Source organism: Ranitomeya imitator, chromosome 10 (assembly GCF_032444005.1).
Source record: "Ranitomeya imitator isolate aRanImi1 chromosome 10, aRanImi1.pri, whole genome shotgun sequence".
Classification (NCBI taxonomy): domain Eukaryota; kingdom Metazoa; phylum Chordata; class Amphibia; order Anura; family Dendrobatidae; genus Ranitomeya; species Ranitomeya imitator.
The window spans coordinates 143,618,815-143,637,504 of record NC_091291.1 but is presented as its reverse complement, the minus strand read 5'-3'; the positions used below and the strand labels follow the sequence as shown (position 1 = coordinate 143,637,504).

The 18,690-nt window shown below is 44.7% G+C and overlaps 1 protein-coding gene across 2 annotated transcripts in view; it reads right to left on the bottom strand.

Annotated features, from left to right (window-relative positions):
* The window catches only part of JHY (junctional cadherin complex regulator), a 42,768-nt gene that overhangs the window by 13,423 nt on the left and 10,655 nt on the right, over positions 1–18,690 (bottom strand). For both annotated transcript variants that reach the window (XM_069740802.1, XM_069740803.1), the window contains 2 exons: positions 3,372–3,831; positions 223–599 (listed from right to left, as the gene is read on the bottom strand). In XM_069740802.1, the coding sequence (XP_069596903.1) occupies positions 223–599; positions 3,372–3,831 (837 nt within the window). The remainder of the gene's footprint in view (positions 1–222; positions 600–3,371; positions 3,832–18,690) is intronic.

Genomic DNA, 18,690 nt, shown 5'->3' with positions numbered 1-18,690 from the left:
TCGTTCCTCGACATTTCTGAACATGCTCTGGTGATCTCCGAGTATTTTGGGCGTGGTCGGAGATTTCGTTTGTGTCGCTGCAGCTGCATGATTTGTGGCTGCTAGACAACCTGAACACAGGCAGGGATTGCCTGTTTGTTTGAGCATGCTGGAGATACTCGGATGCACCAGGACTTGGATCAGTTTTGCCCGGATGGAGTAATTCACGTTGTTCCTTCTCACCTGGGGTACATATACATCTCCATCACATCTTCTCCTTCCACTGTCTCCATTCCATGACGGCCATGTCTCATCTGGTGATATAATCCTTCGTTGCGCATCTGGAGAAGTTCTTCAGGGGAATAGGGACCCCCAACGTTCAGAGAATCCCTGTATCTCTCAGGGTAAGAGGAGAATGTCATATATTCAGGGCCATACTCCCCAGAGTAGACCGCCATCCCGTCCCACTGTAAAGCTCCTGCCATATCTATATCCTTAGGAGTTCTCCTATGGATCCGGCTCCTAGATAATCCCAAGTCATTCATGGATTCGGATAATTTTGCTTCCTTTATCAGATGTGAGTCTTCCACCGCAGGACATAAATCTGTCTTCTCATTGTGCTAGAAAAGAGTCAATTAATTAACATCTGATTAGGAAAGAATCTTTAGCGCATTATATCTGTAATACGGGTGAAAGATGCTGTGTGATAACCGCCATTACAGAGCCAGAGTGATTCCCACCCCGATTTTCATATCTGCACAGATTAACAAAACATCCATTATCTATAAAGAGCTAGAGCTTGGTGGCCATCTTTGGTGGTCACCAGTGTATAAGGAGGGGGCAACTCTAAGTAACGCTTTAATACATGAGTATTGAGCCCTGCAAGGTTCTGCTGGGCCACTATGGACTGTCTCCTTGTGACGAGCGCACTGCACTAGTTTTCTCGCTACCGCTGGGCACAACCATCATGAAATAAACGTAGGACATTGGGGAATCCTGGGAGTAAGTCGTTTATTTCCCTGCAATTGCTTGTCTGTGTGATGAAGGACAGTTCCTCCTAAGTGATGGACACTCCTTGCCACCACTCTCCACCCTGGCCAAGGGATGAGGATCCTGCATGGATTACAACCTTCCAACCCAGTATTACCTGTTAAGGGGGTTTCAAAACTGGACATCCCCTTTAAGGGCCTTACAGTATAACACGGTTATAAATCGGTAGTGGGAGACCCATTTCCATGTCATTCATGTTGGAGACCAGAATCTAGGACAGGAAATGTCTTCACACGTGAAGTACATCCAGGTAGGAGCTGCTGCCATGTCTCCTTCTGGACCCCAGTGGAGCTTCATCCTTCACAATATGCAGCCCCCCAATGATGGCCCTCCAACGCATTCCCAATGGGAATCTCAGAGGCTGGATGGATAAATGATGGGGTGCCATGGGGTTCAATCTACTCATCAGGACTCTTTTCTGTTCTTCTAGGACCTCCACCACCATTTCCCTCCATGGTGTGATCTGGTCATGACTCTGGGCGGTCTTCATCGCTCGCGGGAACAGTCAATTAGCACCTATTTTACATAAAGTGATTCTTGTCCAGAGCAATCTATGTAACAGAAACTCAATAATCCCACCTCACCCCATCCCTCCGCTTTGGTTGGCTCCATTGTCTATGGAGCGCGTGTTCTTCTGGAAGACACATTGTGTCAGTAGAGATGTAGTTTACGGGGCCAGTATGATACATACTTCTGCATTAGCCCTTTGAAAAGAGGAACAGGACGCAACCTCTGCTTGCCTGTTTGTGAACTGTTCTATTAATACCAATCAAATTGAGAAAATGATCAAATGAAATTGCATTTTGAGCATCATAAGCTGTGTAATGTCTATTCTGTTAAATTGAGGCCCATAATTGCTTCTCTACAGAAAAGGTACAACAAAGACCGCAATCATGTCATGTCATTATCCCAGACTAGGAAACGGCCTTAGGAGCTGGGACATCAAAGCCTCGTGCTTCTCGAATTGCATTTGGCTACTATTGTGGAAGCGCAGACAATCTGGATGAGGTGTTTATACTGAGCCAAGCCGTAGTGCACAGAGAGTCTGAGTGCCTTGGTCTAGGGCCATTAAAAAATTGTACATTATGTTCCTGCCTTTGAAGTGATGTTGTAGGTAGGAAAGCAAGTCGCATGGAGAACGGCTGAGTGGGATTGCTTGTCTGCTCGTCATTCTCTCTCTCAAAGAAACAGAAGGTTCTTAGACAATAGGAAAACACTAAAAAGTTCATTTTATGGAGAATATTAGGAGCCCTAAAAACAAACCCACAAATGCACTTAGGATCTGGAAACCGCCGAGAGAAAGAAACAATTATGCTTTTGCGGAATTTGAAGGAAACATGGCATGAAATTTCCAAAACTTGGAAGCAAAATGTAAATATTGGGGGTCTACTTATCACTTACATTCTGGATTAATAAATCAGCTTCTAGGATATTCAGTACTTGACAATTACGGTAAATTCTGGTAGATGTGGGAAAGTGACGACCACAGCATGAGCCAGAGGCCGGGTCACAGTAGTTGTCACTCCCTTTCCCCCAGAGTTATCCTTGCTCAGGTGGAAGGCATTCTCAAGATAAGGGTGGTACACAGGGGCACTCCCCTCTCTAACATTGATGGCATACCCATGGGGGTCCCACCTCTAAAACAGATTTCAAGAATGATGCCCCATCTTTGACCTCTGGGAATAAAGAGAGTTGAAAGACGTCATCACTTATCCACAAGATAAGCGATACCTTTTAGACCAGTGGGGGGCCGACCTCTGGGACATTCACCAATTTCCTCCATCAGATCGGAGCATCAGTGAACTGCGTCCCCATTGACTCTCTATGTGACTATACTGTACTCCACTTTCTCCAGCAGTCCCATAGGGAATACATGGAGCAGTGGTAGATAAAAGTGCCCCGTTCTGTCAATTAGTGGGGACCCTGCAGTCGGACCTCCCACGGATCTAGAAGTTATCACCTATTGGATAAATAGCTGAGAACTTCCTTCAACTAGAACACGCCTTTAATAAGCTGAAAACCATGTTTTGTTTCTTTAAACACCAGCACCACACCTGCCCATAGTCTGGTGACCATAGGTCAACCACATTGAAGTGAACGGAGCCAATTGGCAATACCACACTCAATCTGTGGACTGTTTACTGCTGGTTTTGGAGCAAAGCAGCCACATTTTTGTAATCGTGGACAACACAAGATCATAAATACCTCTCACACTTCCTCATCTCACCAGCACCGTAATCTACTTATAGTGGTGATTTGTGGTGGAGAAGACAGGCAGGAATCATTTTCACAATATGTTATATTAGGCTTCTTATTACGCCTGACAGTTCGGGTGGTCTCACCTGTACAGAGGTGCCTTCCTCCATTTTCTTTTTGTGAATGTGGACGTATGATCGGCTTTTTTCTTTTCGCACCCCTAAAGTAACCTTGTTCTTCTCTACAATGTCTTTATTGGACACCTCTCCTTGTGTCGGGACCTTCCTCTTATCCGATGCCTCCTGATGGGCTCCCTGTTTTACTTTCTGGCCATTTTCTTTCAGTTTTTGTTTTGTTGTAGTTTTGATCTTCTTGTCCTTGGGGGTCACATTAGTGAGGGGCTTCCAATACGGGTGACCATCTGGACTTTCCTGCTCCTCTGAGGTGTTGAGGGTCATTTCATCAGGTGACCATTGTTCCGAGTCAATGGAGGATACGTCTACAGCGTCCTCCTCGTCTGTGTCCGATTTGTGGAGCCGGGTCTGGTGCTTCCTCCAGTTCGGGTCGTATCTTAATTCAGAATAGGATGAGCGGATCTCTGGGGGTCTAAAGGGAATGTTAGAAGGAGATTAGATCGTTCCATATATTCTAGGATGTTCTACTTGAGTATCTGTATAATATCCTGACCGTGATGACCCTATGGTTACAATTGTATCTTCCTGCCCACAGCATCAATCAAGGAATCACAAAGTAATCCTCATCCCTATTAATTACTTGGGAGCTCTTGGGGTCATCGGAAACCCCACCCGTATCTGAGAAAAGGCTCTAGACGCTGATAAGAAAGAAAAGCAGCGCTAGTGAGAAATATGGCATTTCAGGAGAGGAGTTACATACATGAGAGTTACATAGTGGAAGGACAGGGCCCTAAGCAGCACAGAGTATGTCAGGAGAGGAAGGTGCTATCCTATGGCACGTCACAGACTAAGAGTTACATATATGAGGAGCACTGTCCCCCAGCAGCACAGAGTATGTCAGGAGAGGAAGGTGCTATCCTATGGCACGTCACAGACTAAGAGTTACATATATGAGGAGCACTGTCCCCCAGCAGCACAGAGTATGTCAGGAGAGGAAGGTGCTATCCTATGGCAAGTCACAGACTAAGAGTTACATATATGAGGAGCACTGTCCCCCAGCAGCACAGAGTATGTCAGGAGAGGAAGGTGCTATCCTATGGCAAGTCACAGACTAAGAGTTACATATATGAGGAGCACTGTCCCCCAGCAGCACAGAGTATGTCAGGAGAGGAAGGTGCTATCCTATGGCACGTCACAGACTAAGAGTTACATATATGAGGAGCACTGTCCCCCAGCAGCACAGAGTATGTCAGGAGAGGAAGGTGCTATCCTATGGCAAGTCACAGACTGAGAGTTACATATATGAGGAGCACTGTCCCCCAGCAGCACAGAGTATGTCAGGAGAGGAAGGTGCTATCCTATGGCACGTCACAGACTAAGAGTTACATATATGAGGAGCACTGTCCCCCAGCAGCACAGAGTATGTCAGGAGAGGAAGGTGCTATCCTATGGCACGTCACAGACTAAGAGTTACATATATGAGGAGCACTGTCCCCCAGCAGCACAGAGTATGTCAGGAGAGGAAGGTGCTATCCTATGGCAAGTCACAGACTAAGAGTTACATATATGAGGAGCACTGTCCCCCAGCAGCACAGAGTATGTCAGGAGAGGAGGGTGCTATCCTATGGCACGTCACAGACTGAGAGTTACATACAGTGGGGCAAAAAAGTATTTAGTCAGTCAGCAATAGTGCAAGTTCCACCACTTAAAAAGATGAGAGGCATCTGTAATTTACATCATAGGTAGACCTCAACTATGGGAGACAAACTGAGAAAAAAAAAATCCAGAAAATTACATTGTCTGTTTTTTTAACATTTTATTTGCATATTATGGTGGAAAATAAGTATTTGGTCAGAAACAAAATTTAATCTCAATACTTTGTAATATATCCTTTGTTGGCAATGACAGAGGTCAAACGTTTTCTGTAAGTCTTCACAAGGTTGCCACACACTGTTGTTGGTATGTTGGCCCATTCCTCCATGCAGATCTCCTCTAGAGCAGTGATGTTTTTGGCTTTTCGCTTGGCAACACGGACTTTCAACTCCCTCCAAAGGTTTTCTATAGGGTTGAGATCTGGAGACTGGCTAGGCCACTCCAGGACCTTGAAATGCTTCTTACGAAGCCACTCCTTCGTTGCCCTGGCGGTGTGCTTTGGATCATTGTCATGTTGAAAGACCCAGCCACGTTTCATCTTCAATGCCCTTGCTGATGGAAGGAGGTTTGCACTCAAAATCTCACGATACATGGCCCCATTCATTCTTTCATGTACCCGGATCAGTCGTCCTGGCCCCTTTGCAGAGAAACAGCCCCAAAGCATGATGTTTCCACCACCATGCATTACAGTAGGAATGGTGTTTGATGGATGCAACTCAGTATTCTTTTTCCTGCAAACACGACAAGTTGTGTTTCTACCAAACAGTTCCAGTTTGGTTTCATCAGACCATAGGACATTCTCCCAAAACTCCTCTGGATCATCCAAATGCTCTCTAGCAAACTTCAGACGGGCCCGGACATGTACTGGGTTAAGCAGTGGGACACGTCTGGCACTGCAGGATCTGAGTCCATGGTGGCGTAGTGTGTTACTTATGGTAGGCCTTGTTACATTGGTCCCAGCTCTCTGCAGTTCATTCACTAGGTCCCCCCGCGTGGTTCTGGGATTTTTGCTCACCGTTCTTGTGATCATTTTGACCCCACGGGGTGGGATTTTGCGTGGAGCCCCAGATTGAGGGAGATTATCAGTGGTCTTGTATGTCTTCCATTTTCTAATTATTGCTCCCACTGTTGATTTCTTCACTCCAAGCTGGTTGGCTATTGCAGATTCAGTCTTCCCAGCCTGGTGCAGGGCTGCAATTTTGTTTCTGGTGTCCTTTGACAGCTCTTTGGTCTTCACCATAGTGGAGTTTGGAGCCAGACTGTTTGAGGGTGTGCACAGGTGTCTTTTTATACTGATAACAAGTTTAAACAGGAGCCATTACTACAGGTAATGAGTGGAGGAAAGAGGAGACTCTTAAAGAAGAAGTTACAGGTCTGTGAGAGCCAGAAATCTTGATTGTTTGTTTCTGACCAAATACTTATTTTCCACCATAATATGCAAATAAAATGTTAAAAAAACAGACAATGTGATTTTCTGGATTTTTTTTTCTCAGTTTGTCTCCCATAGTTGAGGTCTACCTATGATGTAAATTACAGACGCCTCTCATCTTTTTAAGTGGTGGAACTTGCACTATTGCTGACTGACTAAATACTTTTTTGCCCCACTGTATATGAGGAGCACTGTCCCCCAGCAGCACAGAGTATGTCAGGAGAGGAAGGTGCTATCCTATGGCAAGTCACAGACTAAGAGTTACATATATGAGGAGCACTGTCCCCCAGCAGCACAGAGTATGTCAGGAGAGGAAGGTGCTATCCTATGGCACGTCACAGACTGAGAGTTACATATATGAGGAGCACTGTCCCCCAGCAGCACAGAGTATGTCAGGAGAGGAAGGTGCTATCCTATGGCACGTCACAGACTGAGAGTTACATATATGAGGAGCACTGTCCCCCAGCAGCACAGAGTATGTCAGGAGAGGAAGGTGCTAATCGTGTCGGAGGTCACAGTGGGAGGGGGAAAATAAGTATTTCATACTCTGCTGATTTGCAAATTTCCCCCTAGAAAAAATGTAGAGTTCTTTGATTTTTATTGTAGGTACACTTCACCTGTGAGAGACAGAATCTAAAAATAAAAACTAAATGACGAATTGAGATTGGTGGGAACAAATTACAAATTGGAAGTGGGGGCAAATAAAGATTTGCGAGTGGGGGTAGGGAGAGAAAATGATGAATTAAGAGTAGCGGGGAAAAAATGACGAATTGGGAGTGGGGGGGCAAATGACGAATTGGGAGTGGGGGTGGGGAGAACGAATGATTAATTGAGGGTGGTGGGGAGCAAATGACAAATTGGAAGTGGGGGCAAAATGATGATTTGGGAGGGGGCAAATGACGAATTGGGAGTGGGGGTGGAGAGAGAAAATGATTGAGGGTGGGGGAGAGCAAATGACGAATTGAGGGTGGGGAGAGAGCAAATAACGAATTGAGGGTGGGGGGAGGGCAAATGATGAATTGGGAGTAGGGGGAGGGCAAATGATGAATTGGGAGTGGAGGTGGAGAGAGCAAATTATGAACTTAGGGTGGGGGACACTTGAGAGCAAATGATAAATTGAGGGTGGGGGGAGAGCAAATGTCGAATTGGGAGTGTGCGAAAGAGCAAATGACGAATTGGGAGTAAGGGGAAAAGCAAATGATGAATCGGGAGTCGGGGGAGCAAATGACGAATAGGGAGTGGGGGGAGCAAATAATAACTTGAAGGTGGAGGAGGAGAGCAAATGATGAATTGAGGGTGGGGCACAACAAATGAAGATGAATTGGGGTGGAGGGAGAGTAAACGATGAGGAATAGAGGGTGGGAGTTTGAGAGAGAGGACATGACATAATGAATTGGGGCAGCTGGGTGCATGTAAATATAATGAATTGGGGGAGCAGAGTGGGGGGTGTTGAGGATGACGGATTGTGACTGCTAATGAATTGGGGAAAGAGTACAGGGAATAATTAATTTATATATTTATTGGTCGGGGAAAGTGGCTATTTATAGTTAGTGGGGGCACTGTAGTAGATTACAGTTTATATTTGGAATGGTGGGTGATCACTGTATTACCTGTACACATTGTCACCGGTGATCAATGTTTTACCTGTACACTGACAAAATATATATAGAGTTCCTGTGTATAATGTAGGTGATCACTGTTTTACCTGTACACTGACACTATATACAGAGCTCCTGTGTATAATGTCACCGGTGATCACTGTATTACCTGTACACTGACAATATATACAGAGCTCCTGTGTATAATGTCACTGGTGATCCCTGTATTACCTGTACACTGACACTATATACAGAGCTCCTATGTATAATGTCACTGGTGATCACTGTATTACATGTACACTGACACTATACACAGAGCTCCTGTGTATAATGTCACTGGTGATCACTGTATTACATGTACACTGACACTATACACAGAGCTCCTGTGTATAATGTCACTGGTGATCACTGTATTACCTTTACACTGACACTGTATACAGAGCTCCTATGTATAATGTCACTGGTGATCCCTGTATTACCTGTACACTAACACTATATACAGAGCTCCTGTGTATAATGTCACTGGTGATCACTGTATTACCTTTACACTGACACTGTATACAGAGCTCCTATGTATAATGTCACTGGTGATCCCTGTATTACCTGTACACTAACACTATATACAGAGCTCCTGTGTATAATGTCGCCTGCGATCCCTGTACTACCTGTACACTTACACTATATACAGAGCTCCTGTATATAATGTCACTGGTAATCACTGAATTATCCGTTCACTGACACTGTATACAGAGCTCCTGTGTGTAATGTCACTGGTGATCACTGTATTACGTGTACACTGACACTATATACAGAGCTCCTGTGTATAATGTCACTGTCTTACCAGTACACTATACACTATATACAGAGCTCCTACATATAATGTCACTGGTGATCCCTGTATTACTTGTATACTTACACTATATACAAAGCACCTGTGTACAATGTCACTGGTGATATCTGTATTATTTGGACACTGATACTATGCACATTATATCTATTTATTAGTATCCTATTTTTTTTTTCTTGTAGGTCTTGCATCTACTGCTCTATTCCACCTATTTATCCCTTTTACATGCTGCACAATTACACAGTGACATATCACTTTTTTGTAGTGCTTCCTTTATAATTCATATACAGCTTATCCTTATATTGCCTAGTTATATTTACCCTTTATACATCCAGATGACTATTCTGTTACCCTATTAATGTGTGTCATTTTTTTGTGTCATACTGCTACTGTGAGGTATTTTTCTTGTGGGCTTTCTCCTCATACTGTTGTTAATTACTCTGGTTTCTGTGCTCCTCTATACTGTATTATACATTAGCCTTCTATTTATTACCTAGTGTTTTGTTATTTAATACAATTTTTATGTGTAAACACACTTTATTTAATTGTGTGGGCACATCTTCTGCATGTAGTGCTACTTCCTTTTACCCTCACTAATAAAGGTTTTTTAGACTTAATTCTATTGTCCTAACTTTTTGACCATACAGTATGTTCGGTTCCCCTCTCCTTGGTCTTCACAATTTCCGAATGGTCTTCCTTTCTCCTTTGTACAGCAGATATATGCCACTTATTTTTCTCTGGATCTACTACACCAATTTTTATAATTAGAGATATATATCTATTGCTGTGTTCAGTGCTTGTTTGAAACAGTATATCTATGTACGGATCTCCTGTGTATAATGGCACTTATGGTAATATTACTATTGTGTGTTTTTTTTTATGATCAGTATTGTAGTATTCGGTCACTATGTGGTGGTAATACATGGTCAGGCCATGGTGTGGTGGTATTTGTTCCTTGTATGTGGCATTATTTGCTAACTCCCGTGGTGTAATATGTGGTCTGATCATGCTGTGGCGGTATTTGTCCATTCTATGTGGCACTATTAGTCATTTAAAAAAATGTATGTGACACATTCCCTTAAATAAAAAGATACCTACAAAGAGTATTGGGTATTCTAAGAAATGTTTAATAGGCTAGAGTAGGGCCAGGCCAAAAAGAGTCTACCTTGTTGTGGTGGCAGGTTAAAAAAATCTTTTGGCCAAAACAAAAGCTGCTGGCTATGCATGTGATCTGGTGATGGGGAGGACGTGGTGCAGACGTGGAGTTTTCCAAGAGGGCGGTGGGACTGTGGAAGATGTGAGAGGTGAAGCGGCGCTGGGGTGGAGCCTGGCCGGAGTCTCAAGGGGTCCTGAAAATGTTGCCAGTTCGGGGGCCCTGAAATTCCTAGTGGCAGCCCTGGTATCAAATACTTATTTTATGCAACAAAATGCAAATTCATTATCTAAAAATCGCACAATGTGATTTTCTGTTTCTTATATTTAGATTCTGTCTCTCACAGGTGAAGTAACATAGTAACATAGTAACATAGTTAGTAAGGCCGAAAAAAGACATTTGTCCATCCAGTTCAGCCTATATTCCATTATAATAAATACCCAGATCTACGTCCTTCTACAGAACCTAATAATTGTATGATACAATATTGTTCTGCTCCAGGAAGACATCCAGGCCTCTCTTGAACCCCTCGACTGAGTTCGCCATCACCACCTCCTCAGGCAAGCAATTCCAGATTCTCACTGCCCTAACAGTAAAGAATCCTCTTCTATGTTGGTGGAAAAACCTTCTCTCCTCCAGACGCAAAGAATGCCCCCTTGTGCCCGTCACCTTCCTTGGTATAAACAGATCCTCAGCGAGATATTTGTATTGTCCCCTTATATACTTATACATGGTTATTAGATCGCCCCTCAGTCGTCTTTTTTCTAGACTAAATAATCCTAATTTCGCTAATCTATCTGGGTATTGTAGTTCTCCCATCCCCTTTATTAATTTTGTTGCCCTCCTTTGTACTCTCTCTAGTTCCATTATATCCTTCCTGAGCACCGGTGCCCAAAACTGGACACAGTACTCCATGTGCGGTCTAACTAGGGATTTGTACAGAGGCAGTATAATGCTCTCATCATGTGTATCCAGACCTCTTTTAATGCACCCCATGATCCTGTTTGCCTTGGCAGCTGCTGCCTGGCACTGGCTGCTCCAGGTAAGTTTATTAAGTACCTACGATAAAAACTACAGACCTCTCCAATTCTTTGTAGGGGGGAAAACTTGCAAAATCAGCAGAGTATCCAATACTTACTTTTCACAATGTATATGAGGAGCAGGCCTCCCAGCAGCGCAGAGTATGTCAGGAGTATGTCAGGAGGTCATACCACCTAGATAGAGCCTCTGATGCTGAATCTTAGACTATTATAATAATAATAATAATTAATAATTCATTTTCTTCCTCCAGGGAAAGGCGTGGGGCTGCGTCTCACTTTCTAATGGTCCGCTCGTGTAATGTGAGTGCTATAAGCCTGTCTGCAGCCGCTGCCATTAAGGAAATGATCGTTTAATTAAAGTTAAGAAATGGTTTTAATGCAACGCGAGGGATATTGAATTTTCACACCTCAAACTGTTCCAGTCAGAAATGCGTTTTTTTTCTGAATAATCTTATAGATTTTACCCTTTTATTGCCTGCGCTCGCTGTGCGTGTAGCTTGGCATCACAGATGATCAGGTGATTATTATTCATTACATGGGTTACTGACAAGCGCCACTGCCGGGAGGATGTGGCCTCGGAGGTCTCTACACCTGACCCTACACAGACTTTCCCTACAACCCGGCGAGTGTTCCTACATTATTAGTATACACCAGATCTGTCACCTTAAAGTGAAACGTTCCACAACTTTCCAATAAACTTGACATCTCAGTCAATACCTTACTGCAGAAGCTGAAAACCCATCCTGACCTAATACTTGCACTGAGGGTTTGATATACCGTAATTTGTTTGCAGACTGGACCATTCTCTGTGCAGACCCTAGACTGATACATTTTACCTGCACTGATACATTGTAGCAAACTATTATGGAGCAGGAGGCTTCGCCCCTAAGCCGTGTATATGGGTACGCAGGTCATAGGACATTGAATAAAATGACACTTTGGTGTATTTGATCTGTTGTCTTGCTCCAAACAAATTGATGTTGTTGTTTTTTTTAAATATGTAAATGAGCTGTTACGATCTATGGGTGGGACATAGATCTTCCTATGACTCCGCCTCCAGAGCTTATTTCAAATTAAAGAGGGTCTTACCATTGTGGGACATGTAGTCAGTGGCCGGCTGTCTCGCTCTACATGTCTCACGCTGGTAACTCCCCTCTCATTTACCATAAGCTCTGGAGGTAAAATCTCAGGAAGATCTATGCCCCTGACCATAGATCCCAAGGTCTCATTTGCATATTAAGAAAAACATGGATTACTTTGGAATAAGACATCATGTTATTCAACTTTCTATAACCTACATGCCCATATACACCTCTTAGGAGGGTGGTCCCTACTGAAAGATTCCCTTTAACAGCAAGCAGAGATCTTAAAAATGGTGAAGAGCCGAGCTGGGACCAGCTACTATGACTGTTGGGCTCCACCTTTCTGACAGAGATGCCATTATATGGGGGGCAGGGATTACATTGGTATCTGGACCGGCCACATACGAGGAAAGGGTAATATTGTCGGGTACAACATTTCTTGTAACTTTAGGTCCCAGAAGTTTGATATTCCACCCCTGTAGCTGGTTGCTAGGAGACAGAGTATGATGATATATTTGTGACAATTTTTAAAATGTTTGGCCACACCCCCTTTTAACCCTTTTGGGGTCCATCCATTGATAACTTTGGGCGGGCGACCACTTTCCTTGCTCGGTGTCTGTGGGAGGCTCACTGATGACAGAGCAGCCTCGCTGAGGATCCGTTACATTGTTAACCTGTCACAGCAGTGGCTACATTGGCGATTTGGGATGGAGATGGAGGAAATGTTACTGTGAAGGAGATGGGGCGAGATTACAGATGGCTTCTCCGGAGCATCTGCCGCTCGTCCACAAGAATCATTTTCAAGAGCCGCAGTAAATGGATGTAAACACTTGCAAGGCAACGCTGCCAGATGCTCCTCGGGCGCGAGTCTGCCCATTCTTCGCCAAACTATTAAAGAATCCTATTAAAACATTTAGCGACATTTAATCCTTGTGTGTTTGGCATGAGACATCCATGTTTATGGGGCGCGCTGTCATTCCTCCTAGTTATTAGTTATCTTGATGCGCTGCAGTCACCGCACCAGCCGCGAGGCTCATACAATATGCAGGTTATTGGAGTCACCGGACGTGTCGGGGCGACGGCGCAGATCAGCTGCGGATTATCCGCCTGCACAAGAGCTCATCATATCCTGAATCTATTGACCTATGCAAAGTTATTAGAAAGTGATATTAGGCCTCTGACGTTATGTGGCCAATAGGGCGGCAGTGTCTGCTGGGGGCAACATCACGTGGACAGGACACGGTAATCCACAATCGGGGCAGAACCCGAAAGCACAGAGGGCACCATCAGTCTGAGACTGGCACTGGACGTGACTGGCAGAAAATGACATCTGCAACATGTGGTATACAGCACTGATGTTCTATGTATACAACGCGGTACATCACCCCTCTATGTATACAGCCCGGTACATCACCCCTCTATATATACAACGCGGTACATCACCCCTCTGTATATACAGCCCGGTACATCACCCCTCTATGTATACAACGCGGTACATCACCCCTCTATGTATACAACGCGGTACATCACCCCTCTATATATACAACGCGGTACATCACCCCTCTGTATATACAGCACCGGTACATCACCCCTCTGTATATACAACGCGGTACATCACCCCTCTATATATACAGCACCGGTACATCACCCCTCTATATATACAGCCCGGTACATCACCCCTCTATATATACAACGCGGTACATCACCCCTCTATATATACAACGCGGTACATCACCCCTCTGTATATACAGCCCGGTACATCACCCCTCTATGTATACAACGCGGTACATCACCCCTCTATGTATACAGCCCGGTACATCACCCCTCTATATATACAGCACCGGTACATCACCCCTCTATATATACAGCCCGGTACATCACCCCTCTGTATATACAGCCCGGTACATCACCCCTCTATGTATACAACGCGGTACATCACCCCTCTATGTATACAGCCCGGTACATCACCCCTCTGTATATACAGCCCGGTACATCACCCCTCTGTATATACAACGCGGTACATCACCCCTCTGTATATACAGCCCGGTACATCACCCCTCTATGTATACAACGCGGTACATCACCCCTCTGTATATACAGCCCGGTACATCACCCCTCTGTATATACAGCCCGGTACATCACCCCTCTATGTATACAACGCGGTACATCACCCCTCTATGTATACAGCCCGGTACATCACCCCTCTGTATATACAGCACCGGTACATCACCCCTCTATATATACAGCACCGGTACATCACCCCTCTATATATACAGCACCGGTACATCACCCCTCTATGTATACAGCCCGGTACATCACCCCTCTATATATACAGCCCGGTACATCACCCCTCTATGTATACAACGCGGTACATCACCCCTCTGTATATACAGCCCGGTACATCACCCCTCTATGTATACAACGCGGTACATCACCCCTCTGTATATACAGCCCGGTACATCACCCCTCTGTATATACAGCCCGGTACATCACCCCTCTGTATATACAGCCCGGTACATCACCACTCTATATATACAGCACTGGTACATCACCCCTCTATATATACAGCACCGGTACATCACCACTCTGTATATACAGCCCGGTACATCACCCCTCTATATATACAGCACCGGTACATCACCCCTCTGTATATACAGCCCGGTACATCACCCCTCTATATATACAGCCCGGTACATCACCCCTCTATATATACAGCACCGGTACATCACCCCTCTGTATATACAGCACCGGTACATCACCCCTCTATATATACAGCCCGGTACATCACCCCTCTGTACAGCCCGGTACATCACCCCTCTGTATATACAGCCCGGTACATCACCCCTCTATATATACAGCCCGGTACATCACCCCTCTGTATATACAGCACCGGTACATCACCCCTCTGTATATACAGCCCGGTACATCACCACTCTGTATATACAGCCCGGTACATCACCCCTCTGTATATACAGCCCGGTACATCACCCCTCTATATATACAGCACCGGTACATCACCCCTCTGTATATACAGCCCGGTACATCACCCCTCTATATATACAGCCCGGTACATCACCCCTCTATATATACAGCCCGGTACATCACCCCTCTGTATATACAGCCCGGTACATCACCCCTCTGTATATACAGCCCGGTACATCACCCCTCTGTATATACAGCCCGGTACATCACCCCTCTATGTATACAACGCGGTACATCACCCCTCTGTATATACAGCCCGGTACATCACCCCTCTATGTATACAACGCGGTACATCACCCCTCTATATATACAGCCCGGTACATCACCACTCTATATATACAGCACTGGTACATCACCCCTCTATATATACAGCACCGGTACATCACCCCTCTGTATATACAGCACCGGTACATCACCCCTCTATATATACAACCCGATACATCACACTGCTATATATAAAGCCCCGATACATTGCATTGCTATATATACAGCCCAGGTACATGACACAGATATATATATACTGTGTGTATATATATATATATATATATATATATATATATATATATATATATATATATATATATATATATATATATATATATCTATATACATAATTGTCTAAGGGTCACTTCCGTCTGTCTGTCCTTCTGTCACGGTTATTCGTTCGCTGATTGGTCTCGGCAGCTGCCTGTCATAACTGCCGCGACCAATCAGCGACGGCCACAGTCCGATTACTCCCTCCCCTACTCCCCTGCACTCACTGCCCAGCACCCGCTCCGTAATCCCCACCGCTCACACAGGGTTAATGGCAGCGGTAACGGCCCACGGTGTAACGCGCTCCGTTACCGCTGCTATTAACCCTGTGTGTCCCCAACTATTTACTATTGATGCTGCCTATGCGGCATCAATAGTAAAAATAGGTCATATTAAAAATAATTAAAAAAAAACAAAAAACCTGCTATACTCACCCTCCGCCGCCTTTCCCGCTCCTCGCCACGCTCCCGGGACCGCTCCATTGCAAGCGGCAGCTTCTGCTCCCGTCCCAGGGCTGTTGTGCGACAAGGACCTGGCGTGACGTCACGGTCATGTGACCGCGATGTCATCATAGGTCCTGCTCACACCAGCCCTGGGACCGGAAGCTGCCGCTTGCAATGGAGCGATCCCAGGAACGTGACGAGGAGCGGGAAAGGAGGTGGATGGTGAGTATAGCAGGACTTCAACGGGCTATAGGGGAGTATATGTTTGTTTATTTTTTAAGTCTCTATACTACGAGGCTCTGTGCTGGGCAATATACTACGTGGCTGGGCAATATACTACGTGGCTGGGCAATATACTACGTGGCTGGGCAATATACTACGTGACTGGGCAATATACTACGTGGCTGGGCAATATACTACGTGACTGGGCAATATACTACGTGGCTGGGCAATATACTACGTGGCTGGGCAATATACTACGTGGCTGGGCAATATACTACGTGGCTGGGCAATATACTACGTGACTGGGCAATATACTACGTGGCTGGGCAATATACTACGTGGCTGGGCAATATAGTACGTGGCTGGGCAATATACTACGTGGCTGGGCAATATACTACGTGGCTGGGCAATATACTACGTGGCTGGGCAATATACTACGTGGCTGGGCAATATACTATGTGGCTGGGCAATATACTACGTGGCTGGGCAATATACTACGTGGCTGGGCAACATACTATGTGGCTGGGCAATATACTATGTGGCTGGGCAATATACTATGTGGCTGGGCAATATACTACGTGGCTGGGCAATATACTACGTGGCTGGGCAATATACTACGTGGCTGGGCAACATACTACGTGGCTGGGCAATATACTATGTGGCTGGGCAATATACTACGTGGCTGGGCAACATACTATGTGGCTGGGCAATATACTACGTGGCTGGGCAACATACTACGTGGACATGCATATTCTAGAATACCCGATGCGTTAGAATCGGGCCACCATCTAGTATATATATCCCGGTAACATTGCACACAAGCTGCTCAGTAAAGACATGCAATCTCTGCTTTCACATCTATGTCTCGCGGTTCCTCATTTTCATGCACTTTTAATAGTCGGTAAATTGGAAACAATTGCCTATTTAAATTATTAGTAGAATGGCGACGAGGTAATAATTAGCGTTCCCCATCTTTTCTTAACAGCCTGCCATACTAATCACTAAATTGAATCATCTCTTCAGTATTCATCATTGCCCTCTGCAATTTACCTTGGAGGACGCTAATTGCTCTCCATATGTTCCGCATTTACTCATTTCTATTTACCACGTGTAGATTGGGAGTTTTCTGCAGAAAACATTTTTGTTTTGCAGCCATTAAAATAAAAGGCATTGAGCTCTCCGCAGTGACGCCCCACCCCACATATCACGAATTACAAAGGCACAATCACCTCTTTATGTGCGGGGAGCGCTCAGCTCGGTGGGTCGTCCGCACTGGAGAAGGATAAAACCGTCCAGATTTACATGTAAAATATATTCTAAAAATATCTCCAAACAAACCGCCTTTATTATGGTAATGTATATCGCTCATGACAGTAAAAAGCCGCCATGTGATCGCCTCCCAGCTACTAATGGTCTGTTGAATCTTAACAACCATTATAATACAAAAAAATATCAATTTATGAACGTTTTTATGACTAAAGATTAGGGAAAATTACACCTATTGTGATTTGCAAATTGAATTTTAAGATATACCTGTCATTCCAGGTGACTTCTGAAAAAGCCACCCTGTGTGTACGTGAAAAATAACCCTATTTTTAGCCGTAATATAACTTGTATTCTGCATTTTCATCAGTTTTTCCTTCTGCAGACTCTACCTCTAATTTTCAGTTGTCTCTGAGCTGGTGGGTGGGAACTAGCTGCTATCATGTCTCCATACACAGCACACACAGGGATGGGGGCTCCTGCTTTCCTGTCTCTTTGTAGCACATGTTCAGAAGAAGCAGCAGCATGGAGGATATTATACACCAGTACAGAGCTGTGTATCTGTGAATCAAGCACTGAAATTAGATAAAACGTCTCCTAAAGCTGCAGCAGCATGGAAGGCATTGTATAGCAGCAATGGGCAATACATTTGTAAGTCCTGCACTTGGTTGAGAGAAAACATTTACGAGAAGCAGCAGCACCATGGAGGACATTAAACGGCAGTACTAAGAAATGTAGCTGTGAATCCAGCTCTGAGGTGAAATAAATAAGAGCAACTGCACCATCTGTGTGAGTATCTGGCTCCCTCTCTCACTGAGGTACCCCCTCCCTCTCTGTAGATGTTAATAAGCATCTGTAATCTGATACCTCAGTGTGCTGATATCTACCTCATCTTGGGCAGAAGGGCTTTTAGCATTTTTTTTTTCGTGGAAGGTGAAGTCAGAAGGTTGGAGGGGGAAGAGTGGCTCATAAATGGACAAAGAAGAGGTTTTTCTGAATATTTTCATATTCACTTGAAGTTATCACAGATGCACTGCTTGTGGAAACCTGGCAGCTTTAAAGGGGCTTCCACCGACAGGCTTAGC